The sequence below is a fragment of the Pelophylax lessonae genome (assembly GCF_965119305.1).
Source record: "Pelophylax lessonae genome assembly, chromosome: 1".
Classification (NCBI taxonomy): Eukaryota; Metazoa; Chordata; class Amphibia; order Anura; family Ranidae; genus Pelophylax; species Pelophylax lessonae.
In genome coordinates, this window is record NC_138768.1 from 230,079,461 (window position 1) to 230,098,998 (window position 19,538).

The 19,538-nt window shown below is 43.7% G+C and overlaps 1 protein-coding gene across 1 annotated transcript in view; it reads left to right on the forward strand.

The window, feature by feature from the left end:
- SETD1B (SET domain containing 1B, histone lysine methyltransferase) overlaps positions 1-19,214 on the forward strand; it is a 136,568-nt gene extending 117,354 nt beyond the window's left edge. The window contains exons 16-18 of the mRNA XM_082261769.1: positions 7,121-7,240; positions 7,334-7,471; positions 18,275-19,214. Of these exons, the coding sequence (XP_082117895.1) occupies positions 7,121-7,240; positions 7,334-7,471; positions 18,275-18,448 (432 nt within the window). The 3' untranslated portion in view covers positions 18,449-19,214. The remainder of the gene's footprint in view (positions 1-7,120; positions 7,241-7,333; positions 7,472-18,274) is intronic.
- The last annotated feature ends 324 nt before the right edge of the window (positions 19,215-19,538 follow it).

Consider the following 19,538-nt stretch of genomic DNA (forward strand, 5'->3'; position numbering starts at 1 on the left):
GAAGAAATTTTTTCCTATATATATCCAACGGATCCGCTGTAATTTGGATCCCCAGGTATTTTAATGAACCCTCGACCCAATGAAACGGGAAGGATGCACGTAATTGAAGTTCCTCCTGTGAAGGCATAGAGATGCTCAACGCTGCCGACTTGGTAAGATTGATCTTATAATTGGCTAATGTTCCATATACTCGAAGTGCCTCCAAAATATTTGGAAGTGACACAGTTGGATTATTGATGAAGAACACAAGGTCGTCCGCGAAACTGCTGTTCGCCAACAACCCACATCCCTGCAATATCTGGTGATCTACGTATTGAATAAAGCAGGGGCTCATGTGTTAAAATAAAAATAAGAGGCGATAATGGGCATCCCTGCCTAGTGCCATTCGAAATTAGGAAATAGTCTGATCTCCAATCATTGGAACGTACTGCTGCTGAAGGGTTGGCATAGAGTGATAAGATATATATCAACATCTGTGGGCCTAGTCCAATATATGACAGGGTGGCCTCGATAAAACTCCAGGCCACCCTGTCAAAGGCTTTTTCCGCATCCTTTGAAAGCAACACCATTCTATTATGGGATTCATGTGCTGCATGGATAATATCTATTACCTGGGTCATATTATCCCTTGCCTCACGTGATGTTACAAAACCCACCTGATCAAAATGTATCAGGTGGGGAATGTAAGGCACGAGGCGGTTTGCGAGTATTTTTGCCAGGAGTTTTGTGTCACAATTTAGAAGTGAGATGGGGCGGTAGCTGCCACATAATAGAGGGTCTTTCCCCTCCTTGAGTATAAGGGTAATATAAGCCCTTAATGAGTCTGTGGGCAGCACCATCCCATCCTGAACATATGCCTTAAAAGGGGTTGTATTAAATGTGTCTTGAAGTATTGATAGTAAGGTAATGTAAACCCATCAGGTCAAAGGGGCTTTATGTGTTTTGGCCTGTGATATTGCAGCAACTAACTCTTTCTCTGTAATCTCTCCTTCCATAGCTAATGTTTGTTCCGCCGATAATACGGGCATTCCAGAATCTCGAAGATAAGATTCTATCTGCTCTAGTTTTTTTGCATGGTCCAATTTTCCTCCCCCTGGGGTCTGTAAATTATATAGGGAGTGGTAGAATGAGCAGAACTCACCTGCAATCGCCAACGAGGTATGCACCTCCCCACCACCCACCGTCTTTATGCGGGAGATATACGTTTGTTTCCTTGGACCCCTTAGTGCCCTTGCCAACATCACCCCTGGTTTGTTTGCAAACTCAAAAAAATTTCTTTTAGACCATATCAAACTCTTATTTGTGTTTTGGAAGAGGAGGCTATTTAGCTCCTCTCTCGCTCGAGTGAGAGGGGCTAAATGTTCGATAGCCAATGATCTTTTATGCTGTCTACTGAGATCTTCGATTTGAGAGAGCAACTCATTTACCTTTTTCTCCTGAATTTTTTTACGTTGAGATGCCAACCCCCCGAACCACACATTTGTGAGCCTCCCAAATTGTTGAGGGGGACAAAGAGTCATCCCTATTTTCCAAAAAATAATTGCCCAACGCCTCTTCTATTATTGCCCTAGTCTCTGGGAATTTTAGCAATGACTCATTCAGACGCCACAAAGCAGGTCTAGGTGGTCTAGAGTCCCAATCCATGCATACATGTGCCGGAGCATGGTCTGACATGGAGAAGTTGTCGATACAAGATGAGAGAACTAACGGTAAGTCCGACTGAGGGATCAAAAGGCGGTCAATTTGGGTATAGGCATTGTGGATCGGAGAATAAGTAAAATCTCGTACGCTCGGGTGCATTAGCCGTCAGGTGTCAACCAAGTTTAAAATAGAAAGTTCTCGCTGTAGGCGCCGCAACCGAGCATACACGAATACTTCTTTGAAGTATCCATGAGAGGTTCCAAGACAAAGTTAAAGTCTCCCCCATCACTAAATGACCTTCCTTAAATCCCAAGATAACAGGTATTAACTGCTGTAAAAATGCCAGGTGGTCTGAATTACGCAGGTAGACATTCACCAGTGTAAGTTTTGTGTGGCCAGTACTCCCCTTCACTAGTAACTATCTTCCCATAGGGTCTGCCAGTACCTCCTTGGATGTCCACAGAATCGCTTTGGAAATAAGGATACTAACCCCCTTAGATTTAGTGATGGGAGAAGGGGCATGATATGCCCAGGGAAAATCTCTATTACAGAGTTTAGGTAGGAAATCCTTCTTAAAATATGTTTCCTGTAAAAATGCTATTTGAGTATGGCAACGGTTTAAGTCCTGCAACAGCCGTGTACGCTTCTGTGGAGTGGACAAACCTCTGACATTAAGTGTGGAAATCTTACAGCCAGGATCTGTGCGTCTATGGGATCTCGATGTTATAGCTATCCCCTCCGCCTCCTCCCCCCCCCCCCCTCTCACAGGCCCAACCGAGGCCATGAGCGCAGGTAAGAAACAGAAAAAGAGGAGAGGAAAGGAAAAAAAAAAGGGAGAAAAATTATACATATACCCCCCGACCCTTGTATATACAATCTAACTAAAAAAGAAAAACTTTGCGCAACCAGGGGCATCCTACCGTGGGGTAGGTGTGATTGGCTGGCTCCGTGAGAAATCAAAACCCGAAAATTTAAATAAAAAGGAAAAAGAAAAGATTTCACCACTATACATACGGAGCTGTGAAATGAGCGGGCACACCTCTAATATGTAGGATGGGGAGAGAAAAAGGGGGGAAAAACCCCCCCACCCCCGGAAAAAGGCGGGGGAGGAGGGGAGGGGGGAAGAGAGAGAGGGAAGCAGAAGAAAAAAACCCCCACCCCCCCAATCACCCCCCCACCCACCACATCACCCGGCTCCCCGTCACTGACCAGCCAAATTCACCACTTGACCTTATAATTTAACCCTCCGTCCCCCGCTAAAAAAAAAAAAATAAATAAATAAAAGAGGAGGAGGGGGAGGTCACAAGCCTAATATAACAGCATTCCATTGTATTTAGCAGTCATCAGCAAAAAGGAAAAGTCAGCCCCCCAAAAAAAGGGGGGGCCCTAAGTCTATCTCCCATGTTCTGAGCAGACATCTCTGGGAGCCAGAGATCTTTACAAGTCCTGAGATGAAATAGGGGCTTCCTCTGTTACTGTCTCTGAACGATTTCTCAGACGGCGTTGAGGGCGGGTTAATGAACAGGTTGGTAAAAGTCCTCCGGGACCCCAACTTCCATAGACACCCAGCCAGTCAGGGACAGGAACTGGAGAGATCCCAAGAAATGAAAACAAATCAGGAAGTTGGTCATACCACCTTAGCACAAACGTCTTTTTATCTTGTATGACCACTAAATGGAATGGATGGCCCCAGTGATAAGTTGCCTTTACCCTGTAGATCTCCTCTAACAGAGGTTTCAACATAGCCCTCATCCGCAAGGTGTTATGAGAGAGGTCTGGTAAAAATCGCAATTGGGTTCCCTCAAAGTCCCATGGGCCCTGGTTCCAGGCGCGCCTTATGATCTCCTCCTTGAAGGCGTAAAAATGTATTCTAATTAAGACATTGCGTGGATGTTCTGTTCCTGTACTGCGTGGGGCTTTAACCCTATGAACCCTATCTATTTCGATAGGTTCTGTGAGCAAACGCTCCATTAATCCATTTATAATCTTCACCACGCACTCTTCGAGATCGGGGCCCAGAACAGACTCCGGTAGACCTCTAAGTCTAATATTGTTTCTGCGGTTACGATTTTCGCTTAAGTTGTAATATGGTAATCTGTTGTAGTAACAACTGTGAATGCTCTAACTCATAAATTCTAGAGTCAGATAGGGATTGTGCCTCCTCCACCAGTCCAACCCTGTCATCCACCTGATCCACTTTTAACTTAATAGAATTGATTTCACCTTTTAGGTTACTCACGATTGTGGTCGCCATGTCACTGATGTCTTGCTTTGTTGGAATGCGGGATACAAACTCCTTCCATTCTGTGACCGGCAAATATTGAGGTGATAAGGTTTGAAGAGCCTGTGTTGCCCCATGCTCTTCCATGGCTGAATCCTGAGGGGGAGAGTCCTGTGTGGGGAGGGGAGAATCTCCTATCTGATCCGTAGTTGTTTTAGGTGCTTTTTTTTGTTGTGAGGCAGAGCCTGCAGGTCCGGGGGTCGCGTCGGCGCCATCTTCGACACAGCTGCACAACTTTGTATGGCAGCGGGTCGTCTCAAAAAATATGCGGTGATGTCCGATCGCTTCGTGGTAACCCCCGGCTGTACTAGAGTTTGGGTTGCCGGCATGTAGGCTGCGCGCACAGGGGACAGGACGCTGACTGCAGAGGTACAAGCACCGCTCTGACTCACAGAACTCCGGCTTGCTGCGTCCTCACGCCGCCATTACCTAGCCACATCCCCCGTGTCACGTCGTAAGGGGGCATTCTGATTGGGGCACTCTGTTTTAAGGAGTCACTTTAATGGGCACATCTGATATAAAGGGGCACCTGATGTAAGGGGACATTCTTATGGGCACATCTAATGTAAACGGGCACCTGATGTAAGGGGACATTCTGATGGGCACATCTAATGTAAATGGGCACTATGATTGGGACACCTGATGTAAGGGGGTACTCTAAAGGAAGAACCTGATATTTTTGATAGATCTTGAATGGCTACAGTCATAGCACAAACTTGAGATTTGTATGAAAGAAAACTTTAGTTACTGAGTTTCCTTGAATTGTAATTAATTACTGCCATTCTATATTATGGAGGACTACTATAACTAAAATAAAGTTACTTTATATGAAAGTGGTATAAATGCCTGTACTGAAGAATGGGTAATTTTGACATACGTGTCAATTTTTAGGCTAGCAAGGGCTTAAGTGTTAAGTGGCCATTTGATTCGATGAGTTACTGGACAAGAATAAGAAGCACTGCTATACCCAACTGCAGAGTGGGGAAGATTCTGTTGGTTTTGTATTAGTGTGTGAATCCCATTTGGCGAATTACATCTTTCTTTCTTGCCCTCTTCTATTCACAAAAAAAAACTGACAGAGGTTCTAGCTCCTCCACTGGAGGGAGTGTTTTCGTTTATTTCTATGTCCCTCTCTTCCAGTTCCTATAACAATTTCACAAGAACTTAAGTTGGAGGTGGAGAAAGATTCTCACCAATGGGAATGCAGGCGATTAAAATCGGACAGATTTTCTAAACCTTACCAATTCTGTCCAAGATTAGAAAGATGTTTGCCTGATATTGGGCTTTAACAATAATACTTGATTTTGGTAGCTGTTTTTTTTTTTTTTTTACAAATAGATTTTTCTTTTATTAAACATATAAACAGAACAAGTAATTACAACTACATTACATTACTCTGCACAAGAAGAAAACAAAACAAAACAACAACAACAACAACAACAACCAAAAAAAAAAATATATATATTTTTAATAAGTTCCTACTTCTGTCATTATGGAACAGGTGAGATTGGCACGCCTACAGCATCAATCCAAGCTGACCACACTTTATCAAATTTTTTTGGGCAATTCCTACTACCGTATGTGAAACGGTAGAATGGAAGTGTCTTAGTAACGGCAGCTATCCAAGTTGATCGGGTGGGAGGTTCGGGTAGCTTCCATCGCAAAAGGATTTCTCTCCTGGCGTAAAACAAGGTATACATAATGCACATTTTATCGTATCTATCCCCTCCCACTTGTGTAAGGTTACTCAGTAGAGTTACCTTTGGGTCCAAGGGAATCGTAATGTCAAAAATTTCCCCAATAGTATCTGTCACGGCCTTCCAAAAGGTTGCCAGCTCCGGACATGACCAAACTACATGTATAAAAGTACCAATTCCATGCCCACACCTGGCACAGGAGGGATCTTTCATAGGATATATCCTAGCAAGACGTTGTGGCGTATAGTATGCTCTGTGTAAAAATTTAAGTTGTATAAATCTATCCCTAGCCGCTATCATTGAGGGGATATAATTATTAACCGAGTCCTCCCAATCTTCAACCGTCAGGTCAGGGATATCGTCCTTCCATTTATTATAGATTTTCTCAAGAGACCGACCATGATCTGTTGAAAGGATAGAGTATATAGCAGAGAGAGTTTTCCCTATTACCTTGAACGTTAACCCTTTCTCCAAAGGGTCTGATTCCAAGATAACAGGGCCTTGAAACTGAGCCCGCATAGCATGACTAAGCTGGTGGTAACGAAAAACCATAGTGGGAGGCAATGAGTAGGTATACTGGAGTGCGTCAAACCCTAGAAGTCTTCCATCTTTAATAACATGTTTCATAGTGACAATCCCTCTGGCAGCCCATACCTGGGGTTCAGGAAGTTGGTACAAATGTAATAGATTAGGATTACCCCACAACGGAGTGTGGGGGGATATATGTAGAGGTGTATTATATATCACCCGCGCCCGCGTCCATATCCGCAGCACCGTCTTCATCAGACTGGTTATTTGAGGATGTGCCCGTTCACCCCGGAAAACAAGATTACTAAGGGCCGCATAGGAACCCAGCAATGCTGCTTCTAGTGTAACTGCGGAGTTAGTTTTGGGTTGGGAAAACCACCACCGGACCGTCACCAGTACAGCCGCCCAAAAGTACAGCTTAAAATTAGGAAGCGCTAAGCCCCCTTTTGCAAGTGGAAGATATAACGTACGTTTTGCGACTCGTGGAATACGCCCGGCCCATACAAAGGTTGTTACCAAACTGTCTAATCTCGAAAAAAAGTTTTTAGTCATATCGATAGGGGAGTTACGAAAAAAATACAAAAATTTTGGAAGATAACTCATTTTTAATAAATTGATTCTACCAACTGGGGATAGGGGAAGCATGCGCCATGACGCACACCTTTTATTTAATTGTAAAACTAAAGGGTCAATGTTATTTTGTTGGTACACATCCAATGTTGGACCCACTTTGATACCCAGATACACCATGTCCTGTACCCATTTCAACGGTGTCTGAGTATCAATTAAAGGTACCGATGGATGAAGTGGAAAGAGGACAGACTTAGACCAATTAATACGTATACCTGAAAAATGATCAAAAATGTCGAATAATTGTAGGGCCCTATGTAATGGTAGCTGTTTATTTAAGAGATGTAAACGTATCACTGACAACTATGAATATATTCAATAAATTAACAAATTGTATTTTCAGTTCCGCAAGAAGAAATTGCGTTTCTGCAGGAGCCATATTCACGACTGGGGCCTTTTTGCAATGGAGCCAATTGCAGCAGATGAGATGGTTATTGAATATGTGGGACAAAACATTCGGCAGGTAAGCTTTTACCTGTAAGATGTTTCTGGTAGCAATTGACTGGTCTAGGTATGCATTGTTACCTATACCACTTATCTTTTTTTTTTTTTTTAGGTTATTGCAGACATGCGAGAGAAGCGATATGAAGATGAAGGGATTGGGAGCAGTTATATGTTCAGGGTGGACCATGATACCATTATCGATGCCACAAAGTGTGGGAATTTTGCTCGGTTTATTAATCACAGCTGCAATGTGAGTAATCTATTATGTGTTAACTAGACAGAGACTTAAACTAGAGAAATGTTGATTATTGAGATTTATTTATTATACAGCTGATTGGGTCTACCTAACAAAGGGTTATCAGATTTAAATGACATGTTGCATTACATAAAAGGGTATGGATAACATGCCCAAATATATTCACGGTATAGTTTTGTTTCAGTTTTTAAGAGGGAAGTGACACTGGGATTTAAAAAAGACTACATGAGCCATTTGTTTAGTGTGTGACTGGAGAGTTGCTCAGAAAGGTTACACCATGGTCAATTATATTATTCAGCCAATGACTGTGGCATTTGCTGTGAGTAGCAGTAGCCTTTAAGGTCATTTTAATGTGCTTTAGTTTATTTCTATATACCGTATATGCTTGTGTATATATAAAAGCACATATTTAAAAACCTTAAAAAGTAAGAAAAAAATTCCGATTGTCCACGGTCGTTACAGCTTCACTTTTAAGCACACCCACTTTGTATTGCAGCTATAATGAGATCAAGTTAAGGAAGGCTGCGCTCACACGTGTGATCAGCATCTTCATTTTTACAGGTTTTTTTTGAGCATTTGTACAGATGCTTTTGCTAGTTTTTGCTAGTTTTTGTGGGTATCTGAGGCTTCAGCTTTTTTTTTTTTTTTTTAATATATATTTTTGGACAAAATAAAGCTAGTTACTGGGTAATAAAATCTCACAATAAGAACATTTTCACTTATTTTTATTGGGGCCAGTAACACCTGCAGCTCAGAAGAACCTCATGTAGTTTTTTGGGCTACAAGCTTCAATTGAAACTGTGAACAGGTGCAGTAAAAAGCCTTTTTTTTTTGAGCGTTTTGTAGCTTTGAGCTACAAATCGCTCAGAGGCTGGACATTTTGATGTCTTGAAACATTTTGAGATGCAATGACATTTCAGTCTGTAATGCATGGTGCCCTTAGACAAGAACCTGTTCCTCCAGGGTGAGGAGCAATCAGTCATCTGCTTGTTGTGCACAGCTGAGTGGATCAGGCATGTGCATCAAAGGCTTTGTTTCATTGACTCCTCAAAAAATGTAAATATCTGCATATACATGAAGTTGCTCTTACCCCCATATGACCCTTACACCAAATGCTTACATTTATTACATTGCTTACTACCGTGTTGCTTTATTTGGCCACACTAACTATTCTACTAATTTTTGCTAAAGCTGTCATGGTAGCAATCAGATACACCTACTAACTAACACTTCACACACACACACACACACACACACACATATATATATATATATATATATATATATATATATGTATGTGTGTGTTATATATATATATATATATATTCACCTTTTATATCCCCTTCACTGCCAGGCCCTGCCTTCCATATTTTAACTATGGTGGCTAGATTATTTTTTTGTTATGATTTTTTGAATAAACCCCCTAAACCATCCATTATTTTGAAAGTGCAAGGGCTATAGAATTAAAGTGGATGTAAACCCCATTCATGAAATTTTACCTAGGCACAGCTATCTGTCTGTAGTGTTTACTTATTTCTCTTCAAAGTTCTAAGTCTTGTGGCTTTCCCCTGCTCTGTTCTTCTGTTATCAGCTCTGACAAGTTCTCCGTCAACTGAGATAAAACCAGACTGAATTTTGTGTCAGGTTGGGTGCTATAAATAGATTTAGCAGAGAGCTGGTCTATTCACAGCACAGCTCATCATGTTTCTTCCTATGTAGAGAGAGGGTGTGTGCCTTTCCTCCAATTAGCTGTCTTACAGTGTATGGCAAAAATCCACACCCACAGGTGAATCAGTAAGAGAAAATTCTAACTGGATGTGCTCGTTTTAAACAGTATAGAAAGCTGAAGACAGCACATATACAAGTAAAACTTATATAGGGAGATTTGTTTAATCTCTGTGTATCATTGGAGGTTGTTCACTTCACTGGGTTTATGTGAGGGTTTACATCCACTTTAAATGATAGTTCTATGGTCTACGTTTGTTTGTCCCATGAGAGTTGCGCATTTTTTATCAAAACTATATTTTTAGTTACAATAAGCTAAAATCATTATTAGTACGCACACGATATAACTTCAAAAAGGAAAAAGGATAAAATTGTAAATAAGCAACTTGAGCTAAATAGCTTGAGGCTGTCTTCACACCCACGTGGTGTGGTAAGGCATGATCCACATTTCAGCAAAATGCAGTGCCATCCATTCTGAATTGCTCTCCAATTCACCTTCCCAGCACACCTCAATGCCTTTGTGCTTCAGTGCATAACAATGCACAGATGGAAACCATCTGTGTTTTGTGGTATGCTACGTTAAGGGAAAAAAAAGGTTCATACTAGTGTGTTAGCACCAGCTTTTAAATTAAAAAACTGCCTTAACACAATGCACATTAAAGAGACACTATCATATCGCCTATTCAAGGCAAAATTACCCACTGATAACTTTCCAGCAATTCCCCTGCTGGTCCTTTCTCAAAATGCTTAGTGTCTGTATTTGTTGGAGCCTAGAGGCAGCAGTGAGATCACCCTAACCATGATTTGACATTACCTAGTAAATATTAAATATATATATAAAAACTTAGACACCAACTGTCAAGTCCAAATATCTTTGCGCTTTAGGAGGAGTCAGTCACTTGACCGCTATAGTATGGAAACACTGCTGCTACTTAACCACTTTACAACCGGAGGATTTTGCTGTCTTCCGTCCAGGCCACTTTTTGCGATTCGGCGCTGTGCGACTTCAACTGACAATTGCGCGGTCGTGCGACGCCGTACCCAAACGAAATTTACGTCCTTTTTCTCCCACAAACAGAGCTTTCTTTTGGTGGTATTTGATCACCTGTGCGATTTTTACTTTTTGCGCTATAAACAAAAAAAGAGCGTTTATTTTGAAAAAATAACAATATTTTTCACATTTTTTTATATGAAATTCCCCCCAAAAAAGATGTAAAAACCAATTTTTTTAAAAGTTTTTGGCCAATTTGTTTTATGCTACATATGTTTGGTAAAAAAAATCGCAATAAGCGTATTTTGATTGGTTTGCGCAAAAGTTATTGCGTTTACTAACAAAGGGAAAGATTTCTGTCATTTTTGGTGTTTTTTTTTTAACGCGTAATGGCGGCGATCTGCGATTTTTTTTGCGGGACTGCGACATTGCGGCGGACAGACCGGACCCCTGACTGACATTATTGACACTTTTGGGGGTACCAGTGACATTACTGCAGTAATCAGTGCTATATATATGCACTGTTACTGTAAAAATGACACTGGCAGGGAAGGGGTTAATTTTATTGGAGAGGGAGGGGTTAATGTATGCCTGGTGCTTACTGACGTGTAGGGGGGGAGGTGACTATGTGATTCATGGACAGATCGGATGTCCAGCTATGCTGAACAGTCCGATCTGTCACTCCCTGTCACTATGGAGATCCGCCCGCTGTGTTTACACACAGCGGGCGGATCTCCAGACTCGATCCCCGACGATCGGGTAAGAGCAGCGGCGATCGCCGCTGCTCCTCCCCTGGCCCGACTCCCGCTGTGAATGAAAACAGCGGGAGCGAGCCTCCGGCGGCGCGCAAGCGCCGCCCAAAAGGGGAGGAGTCCAGTCACGTTAATACTACGTGACTGGACGGGAACGAGCCACTCTGCCGCAGTACTATTACCGTGAGCGGTAGTAGAGTGGTTAAACAAATACTGGATAATATTTGGAAATACAAAAATGGAAAAGAAGTAGCGCATAAAATCACTATTAGATGACTTAAAGTGTAAAAAGCATGCTTGTCAAAGATACTGCTTGATAAACACTCAAAAACATGTAGAGAAAAGCAATGTCCTTAAAAGTCCATAAATCCAGGAGTGCGTGAAGTATATAAATGGATCACCATCCACCACCAGGTGTCACACCGATAGATAGCAGAAATGGCAACTCACCAGAAAACGATGCTCAAGTGTTCTCACACCAGAGCAAACTGAGCAGGGATACCATACAGATGTAGGGAATACACGCATGGAAGACCAGAGTCACTTCACCACTGCCGCATAAAAGTATCCTTCACACACTTTCCTCAATGTAATGGTATTATGGAAAAAGAGAAGGGCTCCAAATAGTGAAGTACCGTCAAAACACTTGCTTTATTAAAACATAAAAATTTTGCACTCACATGTAAAAGCATATGGGTAGGCATTGAATATCATGTCTCCGGTCAGAAAGGAAGCCTATCTCGTCCAGTGTACTGGGCTAACTCCACGCCAGCCCAGTCCCTTCCGGGTAGCTCCTCTGCCGTGTCCCGTGATGTCGGATGTGTCGTCAGGTCACGCCCCGACCGGTTTCGTCATGTCCGACTTCAACTGGAGGCGCGACCTGAACGACAACATCCGGCATCTAAATAGCCCTGCTGGAACGCTCTGCGTCCAATCGGCAATGAGGTAAGTAAACCGGAAGTGAACCAGCTGCTAAACCCATTACCTTATGCTACCCTATATATAATGTGTAGGCAGCAGAGGATCACTGGAGAGATATGCATTAGCGGTTAATAGGGAGGTGTTTCTTTTTAGTGACATGGGTGTGGTGACAGCATCTCCTAATGTACATTTGGTGCACTGCACTGGACGTATATGAAGGGTGTCTTACTGCTTCCTCCTAATTAAGATTATTCTAATATAAACCCCTTTAGGGCCCATTCACACTTGTGCTTAGCAGTAACATGCGGTAAAACTCACATCTGCAATGTACATCCCTATGTAAGGTTGCTTTAACTGACATTGTATGCAGATGAAAGGTAACTCCTTTGATCTTCATATGAATTAAATAAACACTGTTATTTGTATTTTGAGTCTGAGCAGTGTATCCTAACACTATTCAGAGGCTCTGTTTTTGACATCACAAACAGATAAAAATTTCCTAGAACACTTACCAGCTAACCTACAAACAAAAGAAAAAGACCACTCTTAACACTTCACGCTAAAAACAGTGGTTTCTCTTTCGTTCATTGACAGATACAGCTCCTGATTCTTCTTAACCATTGGGTTATACTGCCCCCTACAGGAGTAGGACACTAGGCAGGAAAAAGCTTGACCACGCCTGTGGGCAGTCCCAGGGGGTATACACCCACACCAGCTATAGGCACTCAGTTTTGTTTCTGCCTAGTCAGGAGTAAGGACCTAGTTCCTTGCTGGGATCTCTGGTCCTGGTATTTTTTTTCCTGTAAATGCAATTTCTCCTATCTTTGTTATTTTGTTCCTGTGAGAATCTACTATCAACTACCACATTGGGCAACGGATTGGATAATCTAGATCCAGAGGGTCACCCCAGTCTAGCCAGCGAGCGTGCGCAGGCCTCAGCTCCGCGCTAGGTCAGCCGCGACATAGCCCCACTGGGCGGGGGCTGGCCTGCGAGTTAAATGTCTCACGAGTGTGTATACGACCTGGCCTCGGCCATATACGCATTGTTCCTCCTGGCCGACAGCCAGCCACATCCCGATGGAGCGGTGGTCTGTCATGAGCGGTGCCCACCCTGTTCCTGGTATGGTAAGTAGCTGGTCCCCGCCCCTACCCCTGGAGGGTTTAGTGGATGGACGTGGGCCCCTCCCTGGAACAGTGGGACCCCTAAGTTCCCCTGCCCCCTCCCAGCCCTCTAAAGATTTGGTGGTCCCCGTGGGTCTTCACACCCTGAGTGCTCAGACAATGAGGATGTTTCCTCTGCTCCTCTAGCCGTGCATGAAAAGAGACTGGTGGATGCACTGATTGTGTCAGAGCGAAAAATTTTAAACATGGCAGAGAAGCTGCGTTGGAGGTGCAGGTCCCTTATGGCACCACAGGTCCTCCACTGTGGTGGGGGTGTTTCCCTTTCTCGCTTACTTTGACAACATTGTCACATAACAGTTGAGTTGTCCAAATCGCACCCTAAGCAATTTGCTATGTGGTATCCTTGTAAGTATTCTCTGCCTAATAAGTGGACAGTCCCACCTGTAGTGGACTCGCTGGTTTCCAGGTTAACTAAAGCTACCTTCCGGTTGAGGAGTCTTTGGCCTTTGAAGATCCGGTTGATAGCAGAGCTGAGGCTCTGGCCCGTCATATGTTTTACTATGGCTGGTTCGGCTTAGGCCGGTGTTTACTATTGCCCTGGTTTCGCAAACACTGACGAGTGGGCTAAACTTTTACGCCAGGACCTGGAGGGGAAACGACTTCCCCCTGCCTTTTCGGAGCTGGCGGATCAGTTGATCCAGGGGCTACAGCTTATCTGTGATGCCTCTTTGGATGCGGCTCCTTTGATTTTTGGCTGTCTGTATTAGTGGTCCTTTAGAGTCTTATCTAGCTGACAATGCTGGTCTGTGGACCAGACTTCTAAGAAGGCCCTATCTGATCTCCCCTTTTTGGGGAATCACCTTTGGAGCTTCCTTTGACATCATTAGTAGACGTGGGCCATTCTTCTCGGCTCATGAGGCCTTTTTTCATCCCTCAAAGGATAAAAGTCCTTCAGGGCCTTCCAAGAGGACCTGGTCTGGCAAGCCACGACTTCCAGACTTGCAGACAAGGCTTCTTCTGCATGATCTACAAGATCGAGTTTGTCTTTTCCTCCAGAAAGGTTCTTCCCTTCCAACCTGCACTTGTCCCCAGATCGCTTATGGGGTCACTTTGGGGCAGTGCAAGACTTGTTACTGCATGGGGTGTTTGTCCCAGTTGCGGCTTCGGAATGTTTTCTGGGGTTTTACTCAAACCTTTTCACAGTTCCCTTGAAAGAAGGCAAAATACGTCCAGCTCTGGACCTCTAGGCGCTAAACTGCCTTGTGCGGGTACAGAAGTTCCGAATGGAGTCGATTAACACAGTAGTGGCATCCCTATATCTGGGGGATTTTCTCACTTCTATCGACATCAAGGATGCCTACCTTCACATTCCAATATGTGCCGGTCACCAGTGCTTCCTCCGCTTTGCCATGGATTCTGAACCTTCAGTCTGCTCTGGTTCCATCCACAAAGCTGGATTATCTGGGTGGATTCGGCCTCAACCAGAGTGTTGCTTCTTCTGGAAAAACTCCAGAAATTGCAGGAAGCAGTTTTAGCTTGTCCAGTAGACAGTCATCCCTCCGTGCTTGCATGCAGTTGCTGGGCCTGATGGCGTCTACCTTTGAGGCGGTTCCGTTTGCACAGATCCACATGAGATCTCTGCAAAAAGAGATTCTGGTGAAATGGGACAAGAATCCACGGTCTCTAGAGGTGGCTTCGTTCTCTGGCACTTTGACAGGGAAATCCTTCTCCCCCTGTACTGGGCGGTTGTTCCCACGGATGCCAGCCTGTCCAAGTGGGGAAGCGTCCTTGGCACAGCTTGTGCTCAGGGATTCTGAACTCGCAAAGGGTCCAGATTGCCGATCAATGTACTGGAACTCCGAGCGATCGGTCTTTGTCTGGATCATTGGACAATTCATCTTCAGGTGTGTCCGATACTAATTCAGTCGGACAATGCCATAGGCAGTGGCCTATGTCAATCAACATGGGGGCACAAAAAGTGTCCTGGTGGATCGGGAAGTAGCCGGAATTCTAAGGTGGGCAGAGCGATCGTTCCAGCCCTCACTGCTGTACACATTCCATGGAAGGTACAGAGGTTTGTGGCATAGTCTCGGGATCCTCTGGCGATGTCGCAGATCCATTAGTGGCTCCTTGGCGTCAATATCGTCTGATTTATGCTTTTCCCCCTCTCAAACTTCTGCCAAGACTCCTGTGCAGGATCGAGTCAGCAAGGGGATTTTAGTCTTTCTAGTGACTCCAGACTGGCCTCGCCAGTCTTGGTACGCTGATCTGGTACGGCTGGTCGCCGATGGTCCTTGGAGGCTTCCTCTCAGGGAAGATCTGCTTTCCCAAGGGCCAATCTTCCATCCTGCTTTACAGTCGCTGGTTTTAATGGCTTGGCTGTGGAAAGTCAGGTGCTGAAGGATAGATGTTTGTCTGAATCTGTGATTTCCACGCTGTTAAACGTTAGAAAATCTACCTCTGGGAAGATCTACCTTCGTACTTCGAAGACATACGTTGCGTGGTGTGAGTCTTTTGGGTTTCTCCCCCGCTCCTTTTCGGTGGCTCGGATCTTGGCTTTCCTCCAACAGGGGGTTGAGTACCATTAAGGGCCAGGTTTCAGCCTTAGCGGTTTTCTTTCCTTGATGCGTATCTTTATCCAGGAAGCTCGACACTTGGTTTCTCCAGTGCGGTCTCCATTACCGCTGTGGGTCTTCAAATTGGTGTCGTCAGTTATCCAGGAATCTCCTTTCAAAAATATCGGGAGGTTCCCCTGCTTATGTTGTCCCAGTAGGTGGCCTTTTTGGTGGCTATTAATTCTGCATGCAGGGTGTCTGAGCTGGCAGCGTGGTCTTGTCGTTCACCTTACCTGTTGGTTTACAGACCTAAGGTGGTTCTTCGTCCCTGTCCATTGTTCCTTCCAAAGGTCATCTCTGACTTCCATTTAAATGAAGCCGTTGTGTTGCCTTCCCAGGCCTAAACATCCTAAGGAAATTGCTCTGCATTCCCTGGATGTAGTTGGGGCAATAAGGTTGTACCTGGCAGCTACAGAGTCTTTTAGGGAGTCAGACTCACTATTTGTACCCACGGTTGGACCTCAAAGAGTTGGCCGCTTTTGCTGCGACCATTTCCAGATGGATCAGACAGACAGTGATTCAAACCTATTCAATTAGGGGTCATTTTCCTGCTTTCCCTGTTAAGGCACACTCTACTTGGGCGCTTAGTGCCTCTTGGGCCTTCCATCATCAGGCATCAGTGATGCAGGTTTGCAAGGCAGCCATCTGGTCGTCTGTACACACTTTTACAGAGCTTTATAAAATGGATGTTTTGGAATCTGCGGATGCTTCCTTTGGCCGCAAGGTTTTGCAGGCTGCTGTTTAGAGGACCTGGTCCTCTTTGAGGGTGTATTGTTTTTTTTTTTTTGAGGGTGAGCTCCAGTTGTTCTGGTTGAGCTCCATGTTACCTGGTTCACTATGGTTAGCCTTGGGATCTGTTCTTTTCCCACCCCTCATGTTTGACACTGCTTTGGGACGTCACAATAGTTAAGAAGAATCAGGAGCTGTTTCCATCAAAGAAGGAAAGAGAAAATGGGATTTTTGACATACCGGAAAATCCATTTCTTTGACGATCACAGCACCCTACCCCTCTGTGGAGTGGGCTTTCTTCTGTCACTGCTTGTAACAAAACGGAGTGCCTATAGCCGAGTGTGGGTATATACCCCCTGGGACTGCCCATAGGCGTAGTCAAGCTTTTTCCTGCCTAGTGTCCTACTCCTGTAGGGGGCAGTATAATCCAATGGTTAAGAAGAATCAGGAGCTGTGTCCGTCAATGAACATCAGAAAAATGGATTTTACGGTAAGTCAAAAATCCCATTTTTAGTTGCACACATTTGCAAATATGTGGATGCTGCAGTCCATACACCAAGGCTCCTCTGTATTCTGTATACTAACTCTATATTTTTCAGAGTCTCCAAGTTGGAGCACATATAGCAGTGGATAAATGAAGGGAAGGTTTGCCTGGAGTGAGCCCACTCCTCCCTAAAGGCACAGGGACACATTAGATGCCCAACAAGAGCACAATGGCAGCTGAAAAGCAATGCAGTGCCCTTCCATGTGCACCTTGCTACAGAAGCTAGTTATAAATGTGGGGTGGTTGTCATCATTTTGTAAAGCTTGTTTGCTGGATTTTGGCATTGGAACACATTGGATATCTTTTTAGCTGCTATTGTGCTCTTGCTGGGTGTCCAATGTGTCCCTGTGCCTTTAGGGAGGGGTGGACTTCCTCAAGGCAAACCTGCCCTTAATTTATCCACTGCTCTATAAGCTTCAACTTAGAGTTGGGACTGCAGTACACAAAGAAGCCTTGAAGTAGGCACTGCAGCTTCCATATATGTTTGCAAAAATTTAAAAACTAAAATGTTTTTAACATGAATTGTTAGGGTGGGTTTTTTTTGTGTTGTTGTTTTTTTTTTTTTTTTTTTTTTTTTTTTTTAGCAAGGTAGCTAGTAAGCATGGTGGAACATTTGCCTGTTTGTGATGTAATTTGCCATTCCATAGGCATCTTGCAGCAGAGGCTGGTTTTAAATTGGGGTGGTTGCCTTCTTTCTGTATAGCTTGTTTGCTCTGTCATTCACAGCACCTGCTACTGTCCCTGCTGACTACAAGTCCCAGCTGACGTTTTTACAGCTGGTAATTTTGCTGTTAAGAGTCAGGGAAGGCAGCAGGAGGGGGAGATGGACCGGGATGCTCCTCTGCTGCTGCCCTGGCACAGTACTAAAACCAGAAATGTTCATTACTGAGCACTACCGAGTTTAGGTAATAAGTTCTTGCTTGCTGGAATGACCATGAGCTTACAGCCTTGTGAAATGCAGTGGATGTAAGGGTTACTAACCCTTATGTCCGTAGCATAGTAGTAAAATGGCTATTGGAGGAATCAATTACCTCACCTACCTTTTTTTAATAATTTCCTCCTTCAAAGCATTATGTTTTATTTACCTGCTGCTTTAGGTAAGGGTCCCTGACCCTGTGATATGCCTTTTGAGTTTATGATAATGCAGTGTGCCTATTCACATTGAGCCATGATCTCATTAACTGAATATGGGTAGCCATCTGTTTCCGGCCTGGTGAGAGTTAGTTCATACTGGTGTTCAGTCTGTGCTCATGTGGGTTACAGAATCTCAGTAACATTAACGTTAAGAGTCCTTTATTGAAATAAAAATGTAATTACCAATGGAGAGGGGGGAGCTCACATGTGAAGATATTGATCTAATATACCCCATGCTCATTTCTCATACCATCACTTTTGCAGCCCAATTGCTACGCAAAGGTCATCACTGTGGAGTCCCAAAAGAAGATCGTCATTTACTCCAAACAGTATATCAATGTGAATGAAGAGATTACATACGATTATAAATTCCCGATAGAGGACGTTAAGATCCCTTGTCTTTGTGGAGCAGAGAACTGCAGAGGGACGCTGAATTAACCACCCATCTTTTCTTTTGCACCTTTCAGCTATAGTGGACGGCAGGATATAGGTGTAAGTTGCACTTTTGCCAAAAAAAAAGTTATAAAAGAAAAAAAAAATGAATGGTTTCGCACTTCTCTTGGGCTTTTGAGCAACAAGAGCACATGTACATTAAGACTTTGCTTCTGATTGTATGGATCCTGGTGTTTATTTTTCTTTTCCACTTCACTGCGGAGAAAATAAGTTGACTGTCACCGAAAACATATACCAGTGGAAAGCATTTTCTAAGCCGACCTTGTTTCTTTTTGGAGTTAACGCGGTACCTTTTCCCCTTTTTGTCATAAATGCTGCTAGTTTTCTTATCAGGTGATCATCATTAATATGAAGAGGAGATGCTGTAATGGTATCCATTGGAAGACTGATGTTACCTTTTGGCTTTACTAGAAGGGATTTTTTTTTATCTAAAGCTATACCTTTGTTAGATGACATTTTGCTGGTTACTGCAGGTCCCCTAAATATGGGTGTTAAGCTGCTCCTTGATGCTCCCTGAATTCCTCAGCACTTTTAATTTAAAATGAAATGTCCGATATTTTGAAAGGTAAAAGTCTTGCCTAAGAGCAAATACCAAAGGATGCTATTACTATTTATAAACCATAAAATATTTCTCTCTGAACTTTTGTTACAGGGCTTGACCTTAAGGACTAAATCCTGCTAAGTCACCCTGTGCAATTAACATGCCCTTACTGGCTAAGGAAGCACTCTATTTGGACGGGGGATGGCATCTGGCAAGGCTTAGACCAAAGGTCCAATACCATTCCTGTGATATTTGTTCTTAGTCAGGACATTTATTTTTTGTTTAAAATATTCGATGGGTTTGCTCCTGCAGGGCTGCTGCATATTGTACTGTGCACAGTCTGCACCAAAGTACATACCTGTGTTTGTTGAAGTGCCCTTCATTGTTGACCCATAAACAGTGTTTTATAGTCTGTGTTCACCATAGAGATGACTAACATGCATAATATACAACCTAATGCCATTAATGCTCTAGACTTTAGTGGGTGTCTAGCTGCATCCGGGAGTACGCTGCTAGCTGCCAGTTTGCACTGGT